Source organism: Musca domestica, unplaced genomic scaffold (assembly GCF_030504385.1).
Source record: "Musca domestica strain aabys unplaced genomic scaffold, Musca_domestica.polishedcontigs.V.1.1 1, whole genome shotgun sequence".
NCBI lineage: Eukaryota > Metazoa > Arthropoda > Insecta > Diptera > Muscidae > Musca > Musca domestica.
The window spans coordinates 931,052-948,742 of record NW_026712114.1 but is presented as its reverse complement, the minus strand read 5'-3'; the positions used below and the strand labels follow the sequence as shown (position 1 = coordinate 948,742).

General features: G+C 35.4%; 3 protein-coding genes across 9 annotated transcripts; 1 reads left to right on the top strand and 2 right to left on the bottom strand.

The window, feature by feature from the left end:
- Positions 1–31: 31 nt before the first annotated feature.
- LOC101888081 (putative transferase CAF17 homolog, mitochondrial) lies at positions 32–1,533 on the bottom strand. Its single transcript, XM_005185809.4, has one exon. It carries the CDS (start codon positions 1,199–1,201, stop codon positions 152–154), a length of 1,050 nt encoding a protein of 349 aa, XP_005185866.2. The 5' UTR covers positions 1,202–1,533; the 3' UTR covers positions 32–151.
- Positions 1,534–3,794: 2,261 nt separating this feature from the next.
- On the bottom strand, positions 3,795–7,625 carry LOC131806604 (cysteine protease ATG4D-like). Of its 3 annotated transcripts, none has more exons than XM_059131035.1 (7): positions 7,182–7,625; positions 6,123–7,047; positions 5,869–6,064; positions 5,736–5,812; positions 5,406–5,672; positions 5,148–5,344; positions 3,795–5,083 (listed from the first exon to the last, which is right to left on the bottom strand). In XM_059131035.1, exons 2-7 carry the CDS (start codon positions 7,045–7,047, stop codon positions 4,769–4,771), a joined length of 1,977 nt encoding a protein of 658 aa, XP_058987018.1. In that variant the 5' UTR covers positions 7,182–7,625; the 3' UTR covers positions 3,795–4,768. The 3 variants fall into 3 exon arrangements, with proteins under 3 accessions (XP_058987018.1, XP_058986944.1, XP_058986984.1); XM_059131001.1 differs by having other exon boundaries at positions 3,797–5,083; positions 7,301–7,623; XM_059130961.1 differs by lacking the exon at positions 7,182–7,625 and having other exon boundaries at positions 6,123–7,172.
- A 1,998-nt stretch (positions 7,626–9,623) lies between these two features.
- LOC131806573 (yemanuclein-like) lies at positions 9,624–16,098 on the top strand. 5 transcript variants are annotated; one of them, XM_059130876.1, is made up of 9 exons: positions 9,624–9,728; positions 10,582–10,928; positions 12,184–12,390; positions 12,449–13,232; positions 13,296–13,440; positions 13,511–13,750; positions 13,811–13,882; positions 13,939–14,980; positions 15,036–16,098. In XM_059130876.1, the coding sequence occupies exons 2-9, from the start codon at positions 10,683–10,685 to the stop codon at positions 15,144–15,146; spliced, it is 2,847 nt and encodes a 948-aa protein (XP_058986859.1). In that variant the 5' UTR covers positions 9,624–9,728; positions 10,582–10,682; the 3' UTR covers positions 15,147–16,098. The 5 variants fall into 5 exon arrangements, with proteins under 5 accessions (XP_058986859.1, XP_058986870.1, XP_058986912.1 ...); XM_059130887.1 differs by having other exon boundaries at positions 9,652–9,728; positions 10,655–10,928; XM_059130929.1 differs by lacking the exon at positions 9,624–9,728 and adding an exon at positions 9,833–9,977 and having other exon boundaries at positions 15,051–16,098.
- Positions 16,099–17,691: the final 1,593 nt, after the last annotated feature.

The following is a 17,691-nucleotide window of genomic DNA, read 5'->3' as shown; positions in this document are numbered from 1 at the left end:
AATAAATTTTTAATAAATTTTCTGATAAAAATGTAGTTTAAGATTTTTTACCAATAAAATATTTATTTATATTGTAAATTTTTTTAAAGCCCAATATAAATTGTTGTTTATTTTTTGAGTTTGTGTCTACAAACATGGCAACAGTCTGCAATCAAGCCTCCTCCCTCGCCACAACATTGTTCAACAATAAAGGTGGCCACCATTTAGGGATTTCTACAGAACAGGGCTTTCCGTCTATGGTCAACTCTTTGGTTTTTAATGCCTTTTCAATTCGTACTAAGGCCAGGGCTTTCGTTTCTATGCTACCAAGTACATTGCCCACTTTTGCTCCAGCATCGTTGCACATTGCATAGGAAGAATTTTCCATTAGGGGATTCTTTAAATTTACCGGCATATGCCTTTTACGTATTACCCCCGTATGATGAACTCTTGCCGTTAGCTCTTGGCCAATGTAACAGCCTTTGTTGAAACTAACACCATTTAAAATATCACAATTGGCCTCCAATGGAAATTGTTTTCCTGGCGGCATATCTTGCACTCCTTCCGCCACACCAAGGCTATATCTGTGAAGACGATAGTTACTGGCCACATTCGAAAGTTCAATTTTAGTGTTTGATAGATTCTTCAATAGTTTTGAGATCTCTTCAGAAGTACGATCTGATGTTGCTAATAAACGATATCCCAATTCAGGTAATCTTGGGTCGCCTATTATGTCCATATTATCTACAGGCATCTGAGGCAGCACACATGCTGGACCTTCGCCAACTTGGAATACACACCACACCTTTAACTCTTCTGCTATGTTATCAATTTGTATTTTCCTTCTTACCCGGTACAATTTTAAATGGCGCATTAATTCATTGCAAACGTCTTGATCACATTCAATCAATATTGTGGAACTATCGCTGGGCGCTTTATACACAATAGCATCGTATAGCACTCTCCCGGCCTTGTTTAGGAACATGGTATACAGAGAACCCGTGTGCGAGGATTCAAGTTGCCTTATGTCATTTGTGGTAAGTCCTTGCAGAAAAGGTACAACATCTTCGCCTTTAACACGCACCAATTGCCTTTGTTGTAAGTCTTCAACTATGAATTTGTTTTCCTTTGTTGCTGCCGGGTGGTTAGTATGTGTTCTTCTGACTGATGCAACCCAACGAGAACACCAGTGATGTAGGCGATTGTTACGTAGTACATTCATATTTTAATAGTTTCCGACATTAAAGGATGTGGTATGCAACGAAATCTATAAATTTATTTTAATAAAATGTCACTGTTTTCCTTTATGAAAGTAATTTGATTAAATAAGACTATATTCTTTAAAGATTTATGGAAGATTTAGTTCTTGGTGGTCGTGGTTATCAATTGCAGTGTAATGTTTTGATTGAGAACAAAACGAACTAAGTATATTTTATATATTTTTTTTGTCACGAATCCCCAAAAGATTAAAATTATTGTCCAGTTAATGTATTTAATATGTTGAGATAAATAAAATTAAAACAATTCGATAATATTATTTTACTTTATAAGAAATAGACAATAAAATTAAATTTTCAAAAATAATGTGTTATATCATTTTGCAATTAAATAAAAACAAACATATGTTCGGCACATATGATTCAAGAATGACAACTTCGCGAGTTTCTTTTAATCTTTGGTGATTTTTGGGAAACATTATTTACGTTTCCTTACTAAATGATAAAATAATAAGAATGACAACTTCGCGATTTTCTTTTAATTTTTGGTGATTTGTGGTAGACATTATTTACGTTCTCTTACATGGTAGAAGTATACAGGAAGTAAAATGGCCATAACTCCTTAAATATTGACATTTCGGGGTTTTTAGCTATAATTTGTGATCACTTTTCTAAAGGGGAGAAATGACATACTTTAAAATGGCCATAACTCCTTAAATATTGACATTTCGGGATTTTTAGCTATAATTTGTGATCACTTTTCTAAAGGGGAGAAATAACATACTTTAAAATGGCCATAACTCTTTAAAAATTGACATTTCGGGGTTTTTAGCTATTATTTGTGATCACTTTTTTAAAGAGGAAAAATAGCATACCTTAAAATGGCCATAACTCCTTAAATATTGACATTTAGGGGTTTTTAGCTATAATTTATCACTTTTTTAAAGAGGAAAAATAGCATACCTAATAATGGCCATAACTCCTTAAATATTTACATTTCGGGGCTTTTTTAGCTATAATTTGTGATCACTTTTCTAAAGGGGAGAAATAACATACTTTAAAGTGGCCATAACTCCTGAAATATTGACATTTCGGCATTTTTAGCTATAATTTGTGATCACTTTTTTAAAGAGGAAAAATAGCATACCTTAAAATGGCCATAACTTCTTAAATATTGACATTTCGGGGTTTTTAGCTATAATTTGTGATCACTTTTTTAAAGAGGAAAAATAGCATACCTTAAAATGGCCATAACTCCTTAAATATTGACATTTCGGGGCTTTTTTAGCTATAATTTGTGATCACTTTAAGGTATGCTACACAAATGCTCTGTTCCAGATCCTGCAATCATAAAGAAAACATCAGTAATAAAAACTTTTACGTTTTTTTTCACCACCAATCTAAATACGTTTAACAAATTTTTGATTTTCTTAGTCCTCTCAGAAATCAATTTGGAATGTATTTGAAAGGTATTACGTTTTATGCAGAAACAGATCTTTAGTTTTTCCCTAATTCGTCAAATGTCTAATCTCCCGAAACGTACGTCTGTAATAGTGGATATTCAAAATGTCTGTAAATGTAGGGAATATGTAGAGTATAAATCATGGTAGAAGAATACAGGTAGATGCATCATTGCTTGTGAAAATTTATATGTCAAAATTGTTTAAATGTTTTTTTTTTTTTTTTTTCAAAATAAGTATATTTGTATATGTTTTCCCATATGATGCCAATCAGAAGATGTTATGATGACAAGTTTTACAAATTTGAATAACTTTTCATTCAAAAATTTCAATTCCAAAATTGGTTTGACAGTTCATTATCCCAGCAGTTGTGTCGATGCGACCATCGTAATATAAATCAATAATTTGACACTGCTGTCTTTGTCGAAATTTAATAAAAATTCCATGGTAAAATTAAGAAGGTGAAGTCATTTCAAATAAGCGTACCCATCTCTGCATTTTCTGTAATTTACCTTGTCAAATTTCACTGCCTAAAAAAAGGTTTTCATATCTGATTTGTACAATCAAAATTGATTTATAAATAAATATTTTGACAATGAGATGTTGTCAAAAGGATGATTTTAAAAATATTGTAAACATATGGTTGCATGACTTAACCTTCTTTATTCTACCATGAAAAATCCAAAATTGTTCTCTGTATAAGTAAGCTTGACGAAAGAATGAAGTGTATTCTTTTTATTTAAAAACAAAAACAAACACTGAAAAATACCAGCTTGAGGGGACATGTATTGTTCGCGTTAGCACAGTGGAAACAAAAACTATATCTTGTATTGGGTTCGTACGTGCTAATTGTGACTTTTATCACGTCATGCGTTTTTTTGTTTTTAAAGATGTGCTCACATTTTTTGCATTTTTGTTGTTTCACACTTAAGCAAACAACAAGCTGCTAAATATATCATCAATACAATATTGTTAATAAAGACTAATATGTGACTTATCAACAATAACAGATCGTTGTTGTATCTGTTGGAAACAAAGAAAACAGCCATGAATTAATAGAATTAACCATGGACCGATACCAAATTTATTTGTATTATTTATTGTACAATATCGTTTAGTAATGGAATAACTGCTCAAGTTCAAGGCGATGTATATTAATACAATTACTCACAAAGAAATAAAAAAACTCCAAGTTTATGTTGGAAATTGTAATATTTATTTATGTGTACTTTGAATGTGAATGTTTTAATATATATATTTATATGTATGTATGCATCATTCAATCAAAATTTTATAATTAATCAATTTGTTAAATCACATAAATGGGTGTACATATGTAAATCTAAGAATATTATTTATATGTAGCTACGGTACACTAATTTGTGATTGTAGCAATGGCAAAGAAAAAGGCTTAACTTAGAAAAGATAAAATTGGAAAATTATATTCGATGAAATGGGCCTTGAAATAACCACAATTGTGAGTGAGTAAATAATGATAATAATATTAAAGATAGGTACATACTTTTACTGAATAGATATTTTGTTTCATATACTTCAAAAGCGGCCAAGCGTCACTCTAGTTAGTAAGTGCGGTGACATTGACGCATGAATCAATGAATTCATTTCAAATTTATATTGTATACAAAAAAATACACATCTCTAGCCTAGAATAATGGGTATTGTAACTAAACTTAAACTACAAATAAATAAAATAAACATTAGTTGATAAGAACAAAAAAGAAACAGCACATATTGAATGAAACAGTGTGGTATAAAGTAATGATAACAAAGTCTATAATAATAAACAAGAAATAAATATACATGTATATTGGTTTGCATTGAACAAAAAAGACAATAGGAGCTTTTGTAACAAAAGTAAAGGAAGGAATTACACAAATGTTTGTTGTATTAGATACCAAATACGTATATGCGAAAAAATAAGTCTTTTAATTTTGAGATACATAATGTAACAACACAAAAATTGTTATTGTAGATATTTTTTTTTGAATGGCATGATTGATATATGTTTTTATGTTATAGAATCAGCAAATGTTGATCATAGCTTGCAAGTGAGTTCTATTTTCTAGTTTTTCTCGTCTAGTTATTTTGCACCTAAAGTAATACAAATTCTTCAGTTTCACTGTCATCATCGATTGGCATAGAATGCTGGCCATTATACTGATTAAATTGTTGTAATTGTTTCTGTAATGGTTTGTAAAGCGAATCGCTCATTTCGTTAAGGTTCGTCTCGTGTTGAAGACAACGTCCCCGAGAAAATGAAAATAATGGATAATTCATTTCGGCATATTGATTAGATGTTTCTGTAAAACTGTTGGTCAGGCTAGAAGGCATTTGTTGTTGTTGTTGCTGCTGTTGAGGTAATTGTTTTTCCAATGAGCCCGAGGCACAGCGCATGGGATGTAAATACTAATTGAATACAATTAATTTGATTTTTTTTTTGGCAAAATAGATAAATATTTGTGAAACTTACGAGTTGCACCGATTCAACGAAATTATCAAAATCGGTTTTTGTTTGACAATAGAAACCAATACAACAACTGGGATCCATTTTACTCGATTTCAATTTACGCGGTGATTTACAATGGAATGAATGAAGCGGGAAATTTTCCTGATTAACATCAACCATTTCTTGACAATAATGTGGGTCCAAATGGATTAGTTTATCCTCTGTAAAATATAACAATTTTAGTAAAACACATTTCTTTACAAAGAAATTTTTGAAATTTACCCTGAAAGCCCACAAAATACAATGAATGTTTTGGTCTTCCGCCAATGATACCAATACAATATTCGGTACTTAGCAATAGCTTCAAACAGTGAGCATACACAGGATTTAACTTGTCTGTTCCCAAACGTAACGGCACCAATACAATCAGCGATTTCCAATTGGATTTGATTTCATTTGATTTTGGTGTTTGCTGTTTTTTCCATGGTACATGGGACTTGGGCGTGGGTTCGGGTATGCAACATTCGGCTTCAATGTCACCCATATATACTGAAAATATTTGTAAGATTAGATAATATTTTATTAAATTAGTACGCAATTCACTGCACTTACTTGTACAATCCTTGGCCACATATACAACTAAATTATCGAAATCAGCATTCTCTTGCGCGGCATTTTTAAGGGCTTGTCTAAATGTATACATTTTAAAAAATGAGTTATCATTTATGGCTTTTGTGTTGCTTACCTTAGTAAATATGAAACCGATGCTGGGCCATACCAGTCACCTGGTTTCTTGCCCATTTCTTCGCCCAATTTTACCAATGTATGTATAGAAAATGGACTGCTCTTTGAAGAACTATCACCAAACCATTTTATTATTTTCTTGTGCATATTGTCCTCGAGTGTTGAGTGCAACTGAGATTCGGGGTCATAACGCCAACCTAAAGATTCAAATCAAAATTAATACATTTATATGTATAGCATGTTATTTTAACTTACTGCGTCCTAGAAAATGGCAAAGCAACGCCTGGGCCAAGAGCATTTGCCCACTGCGCAACATACAACCCCAACCACAATCACTTGTATAATTTGAGCCATTCATTATGGGAAATTCTCGACGATATGTCATCCAAATGCGGCTATAGAAATCTCTTTTGAATCCTTCTATGCCCTCTTCCCAGGGATTGTCACCCACCTGATTGTCAGTGGCATCCAAGGCCAATTCTTGCGGCACCACAATTTCTTCCACTTGTTGGGGATTTAGAATAGGATACAGAGCAGATGAACTGTTGTTGGGTGTTAAACCAATTCCACCTGTGTCTTGCTGTATAGTGTCATATGCATTGGAAATTGTCATGTTGGCTTGATCTTGTCCCATTGTCGTCATGCCACCCAGTTCCGAGCTATTTTCCATCGAAGAAGGAGGTGTACACTTACGATGATAGCAACGACCAAGTAGCCAAACTGGTTGTTCTTTGGAAAAATTCGATTTCAATTTTCCACTCCAACCATATTTGACATTATGCCACATTGAAAGTAGTTTTGATTCCATGCCCTTAGTTGGTGTCCGACCAGCGGCATTACTACTACTCTCGGCCTCATCGTTGTCTGCGGCACTTGCCACACACGAAGAAGCCGCTGATGTTGTGTACAATTGTTGAAAAGCATTTATAAAGCGGGATGATGTCGAGATTTTCCTGGTTGGCGTTGCTGTTTGATCCGTTTTTACATTTTGTGTACTGGTGGTTGTGATGGTTGTTGATGGTGTATTATGTGAAGACGATGCAACAGATCGCGGATTAACACATTGTATGGTGGCAGCCTGTTCCTCCTCTATTGCACCATCTTCCGGTGTTAACGCCACTTGAAACAAGTTCAATTTATCATCCGTTGTTAACTGTGACAATAGGCCATCATAGTTCATCTGTGGACGGGGAGAATGTGAATGGGGCTTTAGGCACGAATACATTTTGTGAAAAACTAAAGAGTAACGCCGCCGTCTTGGCAGCGGTTGTGAAGTTTGCATGGCAAAAAGTGTTATGGCACTGAATCACTTACCACAAAAATAAAAGACAAGTCAGTGTTCGGAGGGAGACACTGACGATAGTGTGTCTTTGATAATCTCAGGTAAGCTAGGAGACGAATGTATGTGTCGCGAGTCAAATGTACGTACTCACCGTTTATACTGATAATTTTTCGAGTGCGTTTGGTAAAGTGCTACTATCAACCTTCTCCCTTCTCGTCGTTTTGTTTGTTGTGAGATAACAATGTTTTGTTTATATTTTTATGCCTAAGCACAAAGAACGCGCGTAAAAACCAATTAGTAATATGCTTGGACCTTTCTCAAGTTAATTAACACAAAAAGAGAATAGTGAGCAGCGATGATGATGCTGTGTGTTGCAAAAGAAACTATTTTTTTGCAAATTAGAGCAGCACAAAATGAAATGAATGGCAATGAAAGAAGTAGGACCAAAAATCAAAACAAAACAATGGAAAATACTGATATCGCCAGTAGGAATATTGTGCACAATGACGGCGTTGGACTGTTGTCGATTATTTCAGTTAGGGCTAGTTTACATGTAATGTATTAGGCAATCACGTACAAAATGTTATGTTTTGTTGAAACGAAATATTTTATATGATTTGCTATTACAGTAATTGATAAATTTAGAAATGTTATAATAAAATGTAAATATTAATGATTATAATGAAAATTCATGATTAGGTAGGGCAGAACTACCATATGATTTAATTTTTTTTCTGGCTTAATATGTCAACTTCATTGGCTTATGTGTGTGTCTTCTTTACAATAATAAAAAATTGTTCAGAAAATAATCAAATTCGGATGTTTTCAAAATGCTTATTGCAACGAATGCATTGACAAAATCTACAGTTTTTGTCGCGAAATAAACCATGAGAGATATATAGAACATGATATTGAAAAGAAATTTTGATCATTCATTCAGTTTTCGCGGTTTTAAATTATTTATTCAAAATAAATGCAACAAGTTGTTTGCTTTTTTATTGTTTTGATAGTAATTCTGACATTACAAGCCAAACAGGTAGACCTCTATACTTGCAATTTTTTCAAAGTTGACCTACCTTCTCTTCATTGTACCATGCCTTCTACCATGGTAACATTCATTTTTTATAAGAATATCCATTTCTGCATTTCTTTGTTTTACCTTTTCAAACTTCTCTGCATAGAAGACTGATTTGTGTATTCAAAATCGATTTATTAATATAAAATTTCACAACGAGATGTTGTCAGATAAATAATTTCAATAAAATTTTAAATATATGACTGTAAGAGTTTACCTTCTTATTTCTGTAGTCCATACAAATGTCTACGCCAACTTTTATTTGTTTTATATATGTGTGGCCTCTATGTGGACTTCAACAAACGAAGTAAAAAAGCCGCTAAGTTCGGCCGGGCCGAACTTTTAATACCCTCCACCAACTGGAAGGAACTTGAAAAATTAAAAAAAAATGCGAAAACGAAGACGAAATTTGAAATAATTCCTATTGGGAGGTACCGTTATATGGGGGCTATACGAAAACGTGGACCGACATGTGCCCATTTTACGAACTTAACCTGCCTACTGGAAAAATATGCATGTATGCAAGTTAATCGGTTTAGAATTTTACGCTCATCCAGAATATATATACTTTAAAGCATGGTACAATCATGGTACAATGAAGAGAAGGTAGGTCAACTTTGAAAAAATTGCAATTATAGAGGTCTACCTGTTTGGCTTGTAATGTCAGAATTACTATCAAAACAATAAAAAAGCAAACAACTTGTTGCATTTATTTTGAATAAATAATTGAAAACGCGATAACTGAATTAAAGGTCAACACTTTTTTTCAAAATCATGTACTATATATCTCTAAAGGATTATTTCGCTACAAAAACTCTAGATTTTGTCGATGCATACGTTCAAATAAAAATTTTGAAAACACCCGAATTTGAATATTTTCTGAACAATTTGTTGTTATTGAAAAGAAAACACATACATAAACAAATAAAGATGACATATTAAGCCAAGAAAATAAAAAAATTAAAATCATATGGTATCATAGCCCTACCTTGATATCATTGTACCATGCTTTAAAGGGTCTATCATATTTCGAGGAGTTGCAAACGGAATGACAAATTTAATATACCCCCCATAGAATGGTGGAGGGTACACAAATTGCAAAACTAGAAGATTATTGCAGGTTCTGGAATAAAGTAAATGTTATAATTTATTCTCCATTTTATGATGGAATATTAAGAGAAGAGAAGTAGAATATTAAGAAATCTACGGTTATTGTTCATTCGGCCGCTAAAAATATATATATCAAATAATGAATTCATGATTGTAAGATATAGAGTCGCTCAAGATATATTCTTCAAATATCCCGCGATTATTGACCTGTACGGCAATCCTAAAGTTGCTACACCACTTGACAAGTTCCCTACGGAACCAACTATGAATGCCACTTTGGGCAACTGTTCAACAATCAAAACAAATAACAACGTTGCAAAATGAGCGGCTCAAACAAGAAAAGTTGTGCAGTTTTTGGTGTCGAAGTGTTTCAGTGAAGAAAATTTGGAAAATCGTAAATATTATTTGTGCCTAAACCAAAAAAAAAATATCATCTTCGCAATTCAATTAATGCTCGTGTTTCATTGCAGAAAATTGCATATTCGCGTTTTCCCATACTTAAATTATTAAGAGCAAAGTTGTGAAAATTAGATTGACAAACATTTTTTCTGCAATCCAATCGACACGTCGCCTCCTGTAAAAAATATATTTTAGTGTCTTGAAAATTACGGCATTTATCATAAAGAATGAAGAATTGAAAAAGGTGGAACACAAACACAATAAAACGAAGCTAACAAGCATCTCGAAAAGAGTTGGAAGAGAAGAACAGAAAAAAACAAATGTCCCTCATACCCAGAGAACGAAGTCAGCTGAATGTGAATAAATGATGCGTCGCCGAGTGTGTGCGTTTTTATATGTTAGCCGCCGAAATTTTCGTGATTTTGCAGTCACAGTGCTTGAGGATTATGATTAGGTATCATAGTCAATCGTTGTAATTAATGTAGTGATAATTATTGTATTGATGATTTTTTTGTGATCGTTAATGGCTAAAGACTAAAAAGGCACATTGCGGCTCCCGATTTGATTTTTTTCTAGTTACTATTAAGCCTGGAATCACACAAGCAATTGTCATTTCTATTCCTCGGTGGTGTGGTATCCGTTTGTAAAGTGTCATTTTATATCGCGGCTTTGGCGCCGGCTTGTATATTCACACAAGACTTCGTTCTCTGCTCCAAATTCCGGACAGCAAACTGAAATTAATTACCAATGGGAAACTTGAACTTTTTGGCGTTAGACCGGCGGCCATACCATTTAATTTGATTCGGTGCATTATTGCTCGCCTATATAGTTTTCTTCTGCTTCTGCAGCCATAAACTTAATGAGAAAACGGAAAACGAAAAAAGTGTTTATGTTTTGACACATTCATGTTTGTGTGTATAGGTGAACATAAATTATTTACGCAAAAATCATGTCCGAAGCAAAACGTGTTACATTGACAACCATTAGTAGTACGGTATCCTCATCTCTTCTGACGGCCGGTTCGTCGAGGTTCGGTGCAGAGTTTTTGGCTCCAACAGTAAAATCGGCGGCACCCGCATCATCGTCCTCCAGTAAAAATGGCTGTAAAACATTGCGTTTGAACGTTGAACTATTTCAAACAGATTGCAATCAATATCCAGAATTTGATTATTCAAAATTAGTGCATGTGGAAAAGGTAAGTAGTTCATGAAAGAGTATATGGTTTTGTTTTGTTGTTGTTATAATGGTTTTGCACTGTACGGAAATGTTTTGTTTCAATTTTGAAGCAATAACAGTTGCTTTAAAAAGCTGTTTTGAATTTCGCTTTGAATAAAAAATTTAAATTTAAAAATAATAAAACATATTTACTCTACTCCAGAACTGCAAGAATGTAAAACTTTTTACTACGATAACTCTTTTCCTGTTTATGAAAAAAAATTGAAAACTTGTATAATCTTGCAGGTTCTAGAACAGTAAAATTTTTCAATAAAAAACCCCCATTGGGTTCAGCCTTATCAATGACCGCTACTCTAAAGTCTTACGTTACCAAGCGTTGGGCAGATTAATAATCCTGCTTCGGTTTTGAGTCGCAAGGTTTCTGTGAAGCATTGCTGACAGGATCCACTTTCGCCTTCCCATTAGTGTGCTTCCCACTATCCTTATGTTCCGCCAACGAAGCATACGAGAGGTGCTTTGTCACCTTTTTCTTCGCCTTGGGTTGCTGCTTCTCAGTTGACCGCGTCTTCTTCACAACCACTGGTTGGGAGGCAGTCTAGGTCGCTTTCGAGAGGGTTTTTTCCCGAGATTGGTAACTCAGTTGACAAGACGCTCTCACGTTCGCTCGCTGTAGTCCCTTTTGTAGTTTACCCTGCCCTGTCCCGCAACCTATTTACTGGTCGGAATAACTCAACGACACATCCATTTTATCCTCCTTGTACCTCAACTACCAATGGCCTGAGATCATGGGTTTTACCGACATTTACCGATGAATTAGTATTGGGCCTCTGGGGCAACACAATTTCTGACTAGATATCGTGACATAGACTACGGCGGTATCCATGTCCTCTTCCTCCTCCTCAGATAGGGGTCATTACCAAAAGCCTACACAGACATTGTCGTGACTCGTGTCGTTTACTATGTCAAGTACAAAGCATTGTTGCCTGGCAAGCTACCCATCCATTGCGTCCCTCCAGTGGGAGCAGACGATCTTGAATCACTGTCCGAATTCGATCTTAAATCCATTTCTGTTGTCACCTGTAGCTTTATTGACTGATGGTGCCAAGGCGTTCACACAAGCGTTAGTCAATATAAAATAGTTTTTTTTTTTCGTTGGGGGTTAGGTATTAGTAATTTGTTTGCCATACACCGTACCTTGAAAAATATCGGTCCCATAATACCCCAGATCCTCAAAATTGCTAACACATTTCATTTTTTTTTTTTCATTTTCTTAGAAAAAATTGAAAAAACTGAAACAGAAGACAAACGGTTTCTCGGATCCCTTTGAGGATAATGACGATGATGTTGCGCGCATTGCAAAGGAGTTGGAGAGAAAATATGGAAATGCCTACGTCAGTGGACGAGGCAAGAATAAAAGAGATGAAATCGACATAGGTTTGGGCTATGACGAGTCCGACTCTTTTATCGATAACACAGAAGCGGTAAGAACCCACAATTTCATGTCTTGCAGTAGAAAACTCAATTGTGTTTTATTTTCAGTACGATGAAATGCTACCCGATGAAGTGGAAACCATTGAAGGCGGCTTCTATATTAATTGCGGTGCCTTGGAGTTTAAAAAACTCCACACCGAATCAACGACTACCAAAACCGACGAAATCATAAAAATGCCCAATCGTCCAAAGAAACCGGTTATTTCATCATCGTCTGAAGATTCATCCTCCTCGGATGACGACGACGATGAGGAGGATGATGATGACGATTCTGACGATGATGAGGATGATGAAGAGGAAGACTCTGCCGAAGATGCTTCGGTTGAAACAACAAAGTCAAAGTCTAGCTCTTCTGCTCCTGCTGTTGATAAAAAGTTGAAAGTCACCTTAAATCCTAATAAAAAGAAAGCGTCCAATCCACCCCTGGAAAATGGAAATAATCCCAAAAAGAGAAAAATTAAAAATATTACCAGTGGTGTATCGTCAGGATCTTCTTCAAATTCTCCCAAACCTGTGACAGATGACTTGGCTTCTGATTCAGAGAAGGAAAGAAATGCCAAAAAGTTGGAGAAAACAACAACGGTAAAGGATATGTTAAAGGCTCAGCGCGACAACTTCCTGAAGGCACAAACAACCAGTGATATTAAAACTGGCAATGGCAAAGTTAAGGGTAAAGCTTCGTCAGGAGACGACGACGATGGTGAATCTAGTGATGATTCGGATGAGGAGGATGACGATGATTCAGATAACAGTGATTCCAATCAGAGTGCTCCCAAAGCGCAGACAGATAAAAAATCGGCATCCAGCAATGAAGATAATCAGGGCAATGAAAGTAGGAAATACATCATATTATATTTTTTAATTTTTATGATAATATTTTTTATATTTTTTGCAGAATTAAGGTCTACAGACACAAAATTACCTGATTTGGAGCCCGATGTATTGGGAAGTGTTGTGGAATTCCGTGAAGGTATCAAAGCGAAAAATCTACTGGGAAAGAAATTTCAATTTGATGATAATCTGTCGGAGAGCTTTTTAAAGTAAGACCGGGTGAATTTTATTTTTTACTAACCATGCATGGAAAATATTTGCATTATCTGCCTTTTTCAGAATTGATGATGCATTGCTGTGCATTGATAAAGGCGATCGTAGCATGGTCTATGCCCATTTGGAGTACCAACTTTTACAACCGAAATATTTCTTTTTGCGAAAAGCCAGACAACTGCGCGAAAAAGAAGAGAAACTCAAGACCAAACGAGCCTTTAACAAACTACAGAAAGCCGTGACCGAAACAATGCCTATTGTTATAGCAAGTTACGATGCGGAAATGAGAAGATATGCTGAACTGCAGTAAGTTGCAAATGTAAATTTTTGCGATTTTCGGTTATTAAAGCAAATACTTCATTTCAGGGCGGCAAATGTGAATTCCGAACAGCCTCCCAAAATGCCAAAGAAAAAATTCCCTTGGAACCCCAATTTAAGGTTACAAAATATGGTTTCTTTTATTTTTCTAAAATATCTAACATATTTATGTTTAGAAATTTGTTGTACGACGTTTACCAAGTACGTTGGACTTCATATCCTGTCCTCGGCAAGAAGAAAGAAAATCTTGAAGATTTCATTACCAGCTATATGAGCAAGAAGGTTGTAGAAATATGGCCCAAAGGTTGGATGCGCTACGAGGAGCTTCAAAAGGAGATTGAACGGAGAAAGAATGCAATTAAAAAGGCTAAAGAAAAGGAAAAGTCAAAAACATTATTGCCAGCTGTTCCGAATGCGGCAGCAGTTCAACATGCCATCACATCCAACACAGTCACATTTAGTACTCAACCAAACCCTCCGCCTGAGACGAATCCACGTTCGAATGCCAATTCAGATACCGATTCGGTGGCCAGCAGCAGCAATACGTCATCGAGTCTGAAACGCAAAAACACCGATCCAAATCCAAGCAATAAACAAACTAAGGCCGCGAAGGCAGCCAAATTAAATGGCGAACAACACAAATCCTCGAACACTAAAAATATGCCGACAGGCCTAGATCTAACTTCGCCCAATAAGAAATCGGATCATAGCATTAGTCACATAATATCACCAACATCTATGGCTGCCGCCCAGCAAGCAACCACATCTTCGATTTTCAGTGCCACAGTGGCGGCTCTATCTCAACCCTTGAAACATTCCAGTAATACACATGTCATTGATCTCGACAATTATACGTGTCCCAGCGAAATAATGCAACAAGCCGCTGCAGCCAATGCAGCTTTGGCATCGTATACAATGACGTCTTCGTCGTCCAACACAAATACCGTCTCACGGCGCGAAAGTAGTGGAGCTGATTCGGAAATTGAAATTGTTGGTTATTTTCCGCCAAAAAGTAATGTAAACAAAAAACAGAAGACTAATAGCCGTAGTGCTACACCGAACTCCTCTAATCAAACTGGTTCCGAAAAGACTTACAATAACAACAACAATAGTAAAAAGAAACAGCCACCAAGTTCAACAATAACATCGGGAGCATTAAATCTACTGGGTGTTGAGGGCTACAATAAAATGGTGAATGCATTTATGGATTTGGGAGAGGTAAGTAATGGCTTCATGGTTTTTTGTTTGTTTTTATGCTCATATCCATTTACAGCACCTACAAGTGCAGCCAATTTTATCTTCACCAGGGACGGCAGCCAATCAACTACAGTCTCGACCGTCAACATCCTCTTCACCAATGCCCCCCAATGTGCCACATCAATGACCCAAAACACCGTTGAGGAATTACACACCATCGTCGTCGCCCAATCCACTGGGATTAATAGGCACCACCCCACCTATAGCGACCAGTTCCAGTGTGACGACATCTACGGCATTTTACAATCACGAACAAACTGTAGCAGCGGCCTTAGTATTATCCTCATTGTGTGGTAATACCTCAACGATAACAACAAACACCACCGGTAATAAAATACCCTCACTGCCAGCCGTTACATCAGCTCAATCATTGGGTATTGCATTTCCAGCAGCGGTAACGGCATCATCGGCAGTAGCAACGGGAGCAACAACACCACTACCGCTGTGCAAGGATAATTTAAACTTTAATAATTTATCAACACTGCCTTTATTTCTAACACCCCAACCGCCATCCAGTATAAATAACAATAGTTCTTCACTTGGTGTAAATATCAAATCATCGTTATTGCAAGCCTCATCCCTGACATTGCCACCAGGATTTTTAACACAAAATCCTTTCCTATTACCCTCACTCAACGCCACCTCATCATCATTATCATCATCGTCGTCGAATGAATCCTCATCATTAAAATACGAACGACACATAAGATCAACATCCTCATCCACCTCATCTGGCTCAACATCCACATCGTCATCATCGGGAAGTCGTCGCCAGGCACAGCATCATCAGCACATAAAGAAATAATATATTGTTCACATCGATTGTTATCCTTCTGTGACCATATTTCTTATCCAGTGTAAAGTATGTTTTTCATATTTTTTGTTATAATCGTTTATTTTATTTTTGTCGTCAGTCTTATTGATTTTCTCATAATAGTACTACTTAATCCATTTCAAAATTAGAAGAAAAAAAAGAAGAAAATTTAAGAAAACTGTGTATGTTGTTTATTTAAGGAAACGTAAACCGTAATTTATAATTTTTCTAAAAATAAACAAAGAAAATTTAAATTAAGTACAAAGGGTGTGTGTGTGTTTATTTATTTCAATTTCAAAACTCTTCCTGAATGGAAAATCATTTGCAGGACTGCTATTTTTAAATGCCTTTACTTTGCATTTGACAAACGGAATGAGCTAAAATCGTGAAATTTCAATGAGATTCACTTCTGGAGTGCAAGATTTTTCGGAAATTCGAACTTAAAGGTTACGAAATGTTCTTCAAATGGAATAAGTTGGGTATACGTGCACGGATAGACTTAAATACTTGAAATGTGGTATGAGAACCAAGGTTGAAAAGTAAGTTTGATAGGGAGGTGGGTTTGGAAATGCGTGCTATATTTGTACGTGGTTATGATCCAGCAATTTTCCGTTTACATGAAATTATAGCTGAATCTTTTTTGAGGTGGTGGATTCTGCATAAAATGTGATGAAGTGTCCGATTGTCTTCAAATTACACACATCACAATAACCCAAGGTCTGGTGTGAAGATGGGGTGTATCGGTCCACTTCTTCTGGTACCTCCCCCACAATGGGTAAAAATTTTGAATATCCATGGAGTTCGATTCCAATTCAGACTTGGTACATCTTAATATTTTCATCAACACAAGATCTGTTATAAAGATTGTAGAGATCGGACCATTTCTTCTGGTAACTCCCCCACATAGGATTCAAGATTTTGAGAAACCAAACGCTCAAAGTAAGCCAAACAAGCATTCTACTCTCTTCCAATTTCACACACACAAAGACTTTTGCTAACACCAGATCTGTTAGGAGTATGATACATAACGGCGAACGTCTTCTGGTACCTTACCCACAAAGGGCCACAATTTTCAATATTTTTTCTATATCTAAATATTTCTCTCAACCAGAAGCTTAGCATGAATATAGATTTTATGATGAAGTTACCAATATAGTTCAAACCTGACACGTCGCAATATTTATATCGTATTTATTTAGGTCCATAGAGGGTCAAGAGTTTGAATAATCATAAAAGAAGTCAAAATATATTTAAATAATCGAACATTGGCTGACGGTATACGTCTGACGGCAGAACCGACTGATACTTTTTAACTTGTTTTTATACCCTCCGTCATAGTATGGAGGTTTTCTTAGGTTGTACGCCATGTAGAGAATATATTTTCCACGTCACTTAAATTGCATTTATATTGCGTTGCAGATTTACTTTTTCTATAGAGGTTTCCAGGGCGGTCAATAATGGTGGATTCCATCGCTCTAAACTTCCATTAAACAATCTAAAATCAACTCTCTCCCTCTCTTTGAGAAAAATAAAAAACGCATTTTAGAAAATAATTTTATTTATTTGTTTATTTTTTTTAATTAAAATTAGAAATTCTTTCATATGTAATTTGTGGTTGTCCAAAGGTTTGGGTCATGTATTTGTAACTTTTTGCTATTAAATATTTGTTTGTGTTGCTGTTTTATAAAAACTGTTTTCACATTCCTTTTTTGTGGGGGGATGGGTGTTGGAGGTAATGTGTCATACAAATTTCCGGTATTATTAAAAATTATTAATGGGTCAATTTTAAAACAACAATCAGATGTGTGGGTGTGTGTGAGTTTTTAAAATTACAGACTACATCAGCTACGCGGAAAAA

Excerpts from the sequence above, each read along its gene's own strand:
- LOC131806604 (XM_059130961.1), bottom strand. The coding sequence starts at position 7,149 with ATGCAAACTTCACAACCGCTGCCAAGACGGCGGCGTTACTCTTTAGTT. Across the intron at positions 5,813-5,868 it reads TCGGTTTCATATTTACTAAG|ACAAGCCCTTAAAAATGCCG; the intron begins GTAAGCAACACA and ends GTATACATTTAG. Across the intron at positions 5,345-5,405 it reads GTATTTTGTGGGCTTTCAGG|AGGATAAACTAATCCATTTG; the intron begins GTAAATTTCAAA and ends TATATTTTACAG.
- LOC101888081 (XM_005185809.4), bottom strand. The coding sequence starts at position 1,201 with ATGAATGTACTACGTAACAATCGCCTACATCACTGGTGTTCTCGTTGG.
- LOC131806573 (XM_059130876.1), top strand. The coding sequence starts at position 10,683 with ATGTCCGAAGCAAAACGTGTTACATTGACAACCATTAGTAGTACGGTA. Across the intron at positions 13,441-13,510 it reads CTGTCGGAGAGCTTTTTAAA|AATTGATGATGCATTGCTGT; the intron begins GTAAGACCGGGT and ends TGCCTTTTTCAG. Across the intron at positions 13,883-13,938 it reads CCTTGGAACCCCAATTTAAG|AAATTTGTTGTACGACGTTT; the intron begins GTTACAAAATAT and ends ATTTATGTTTAG.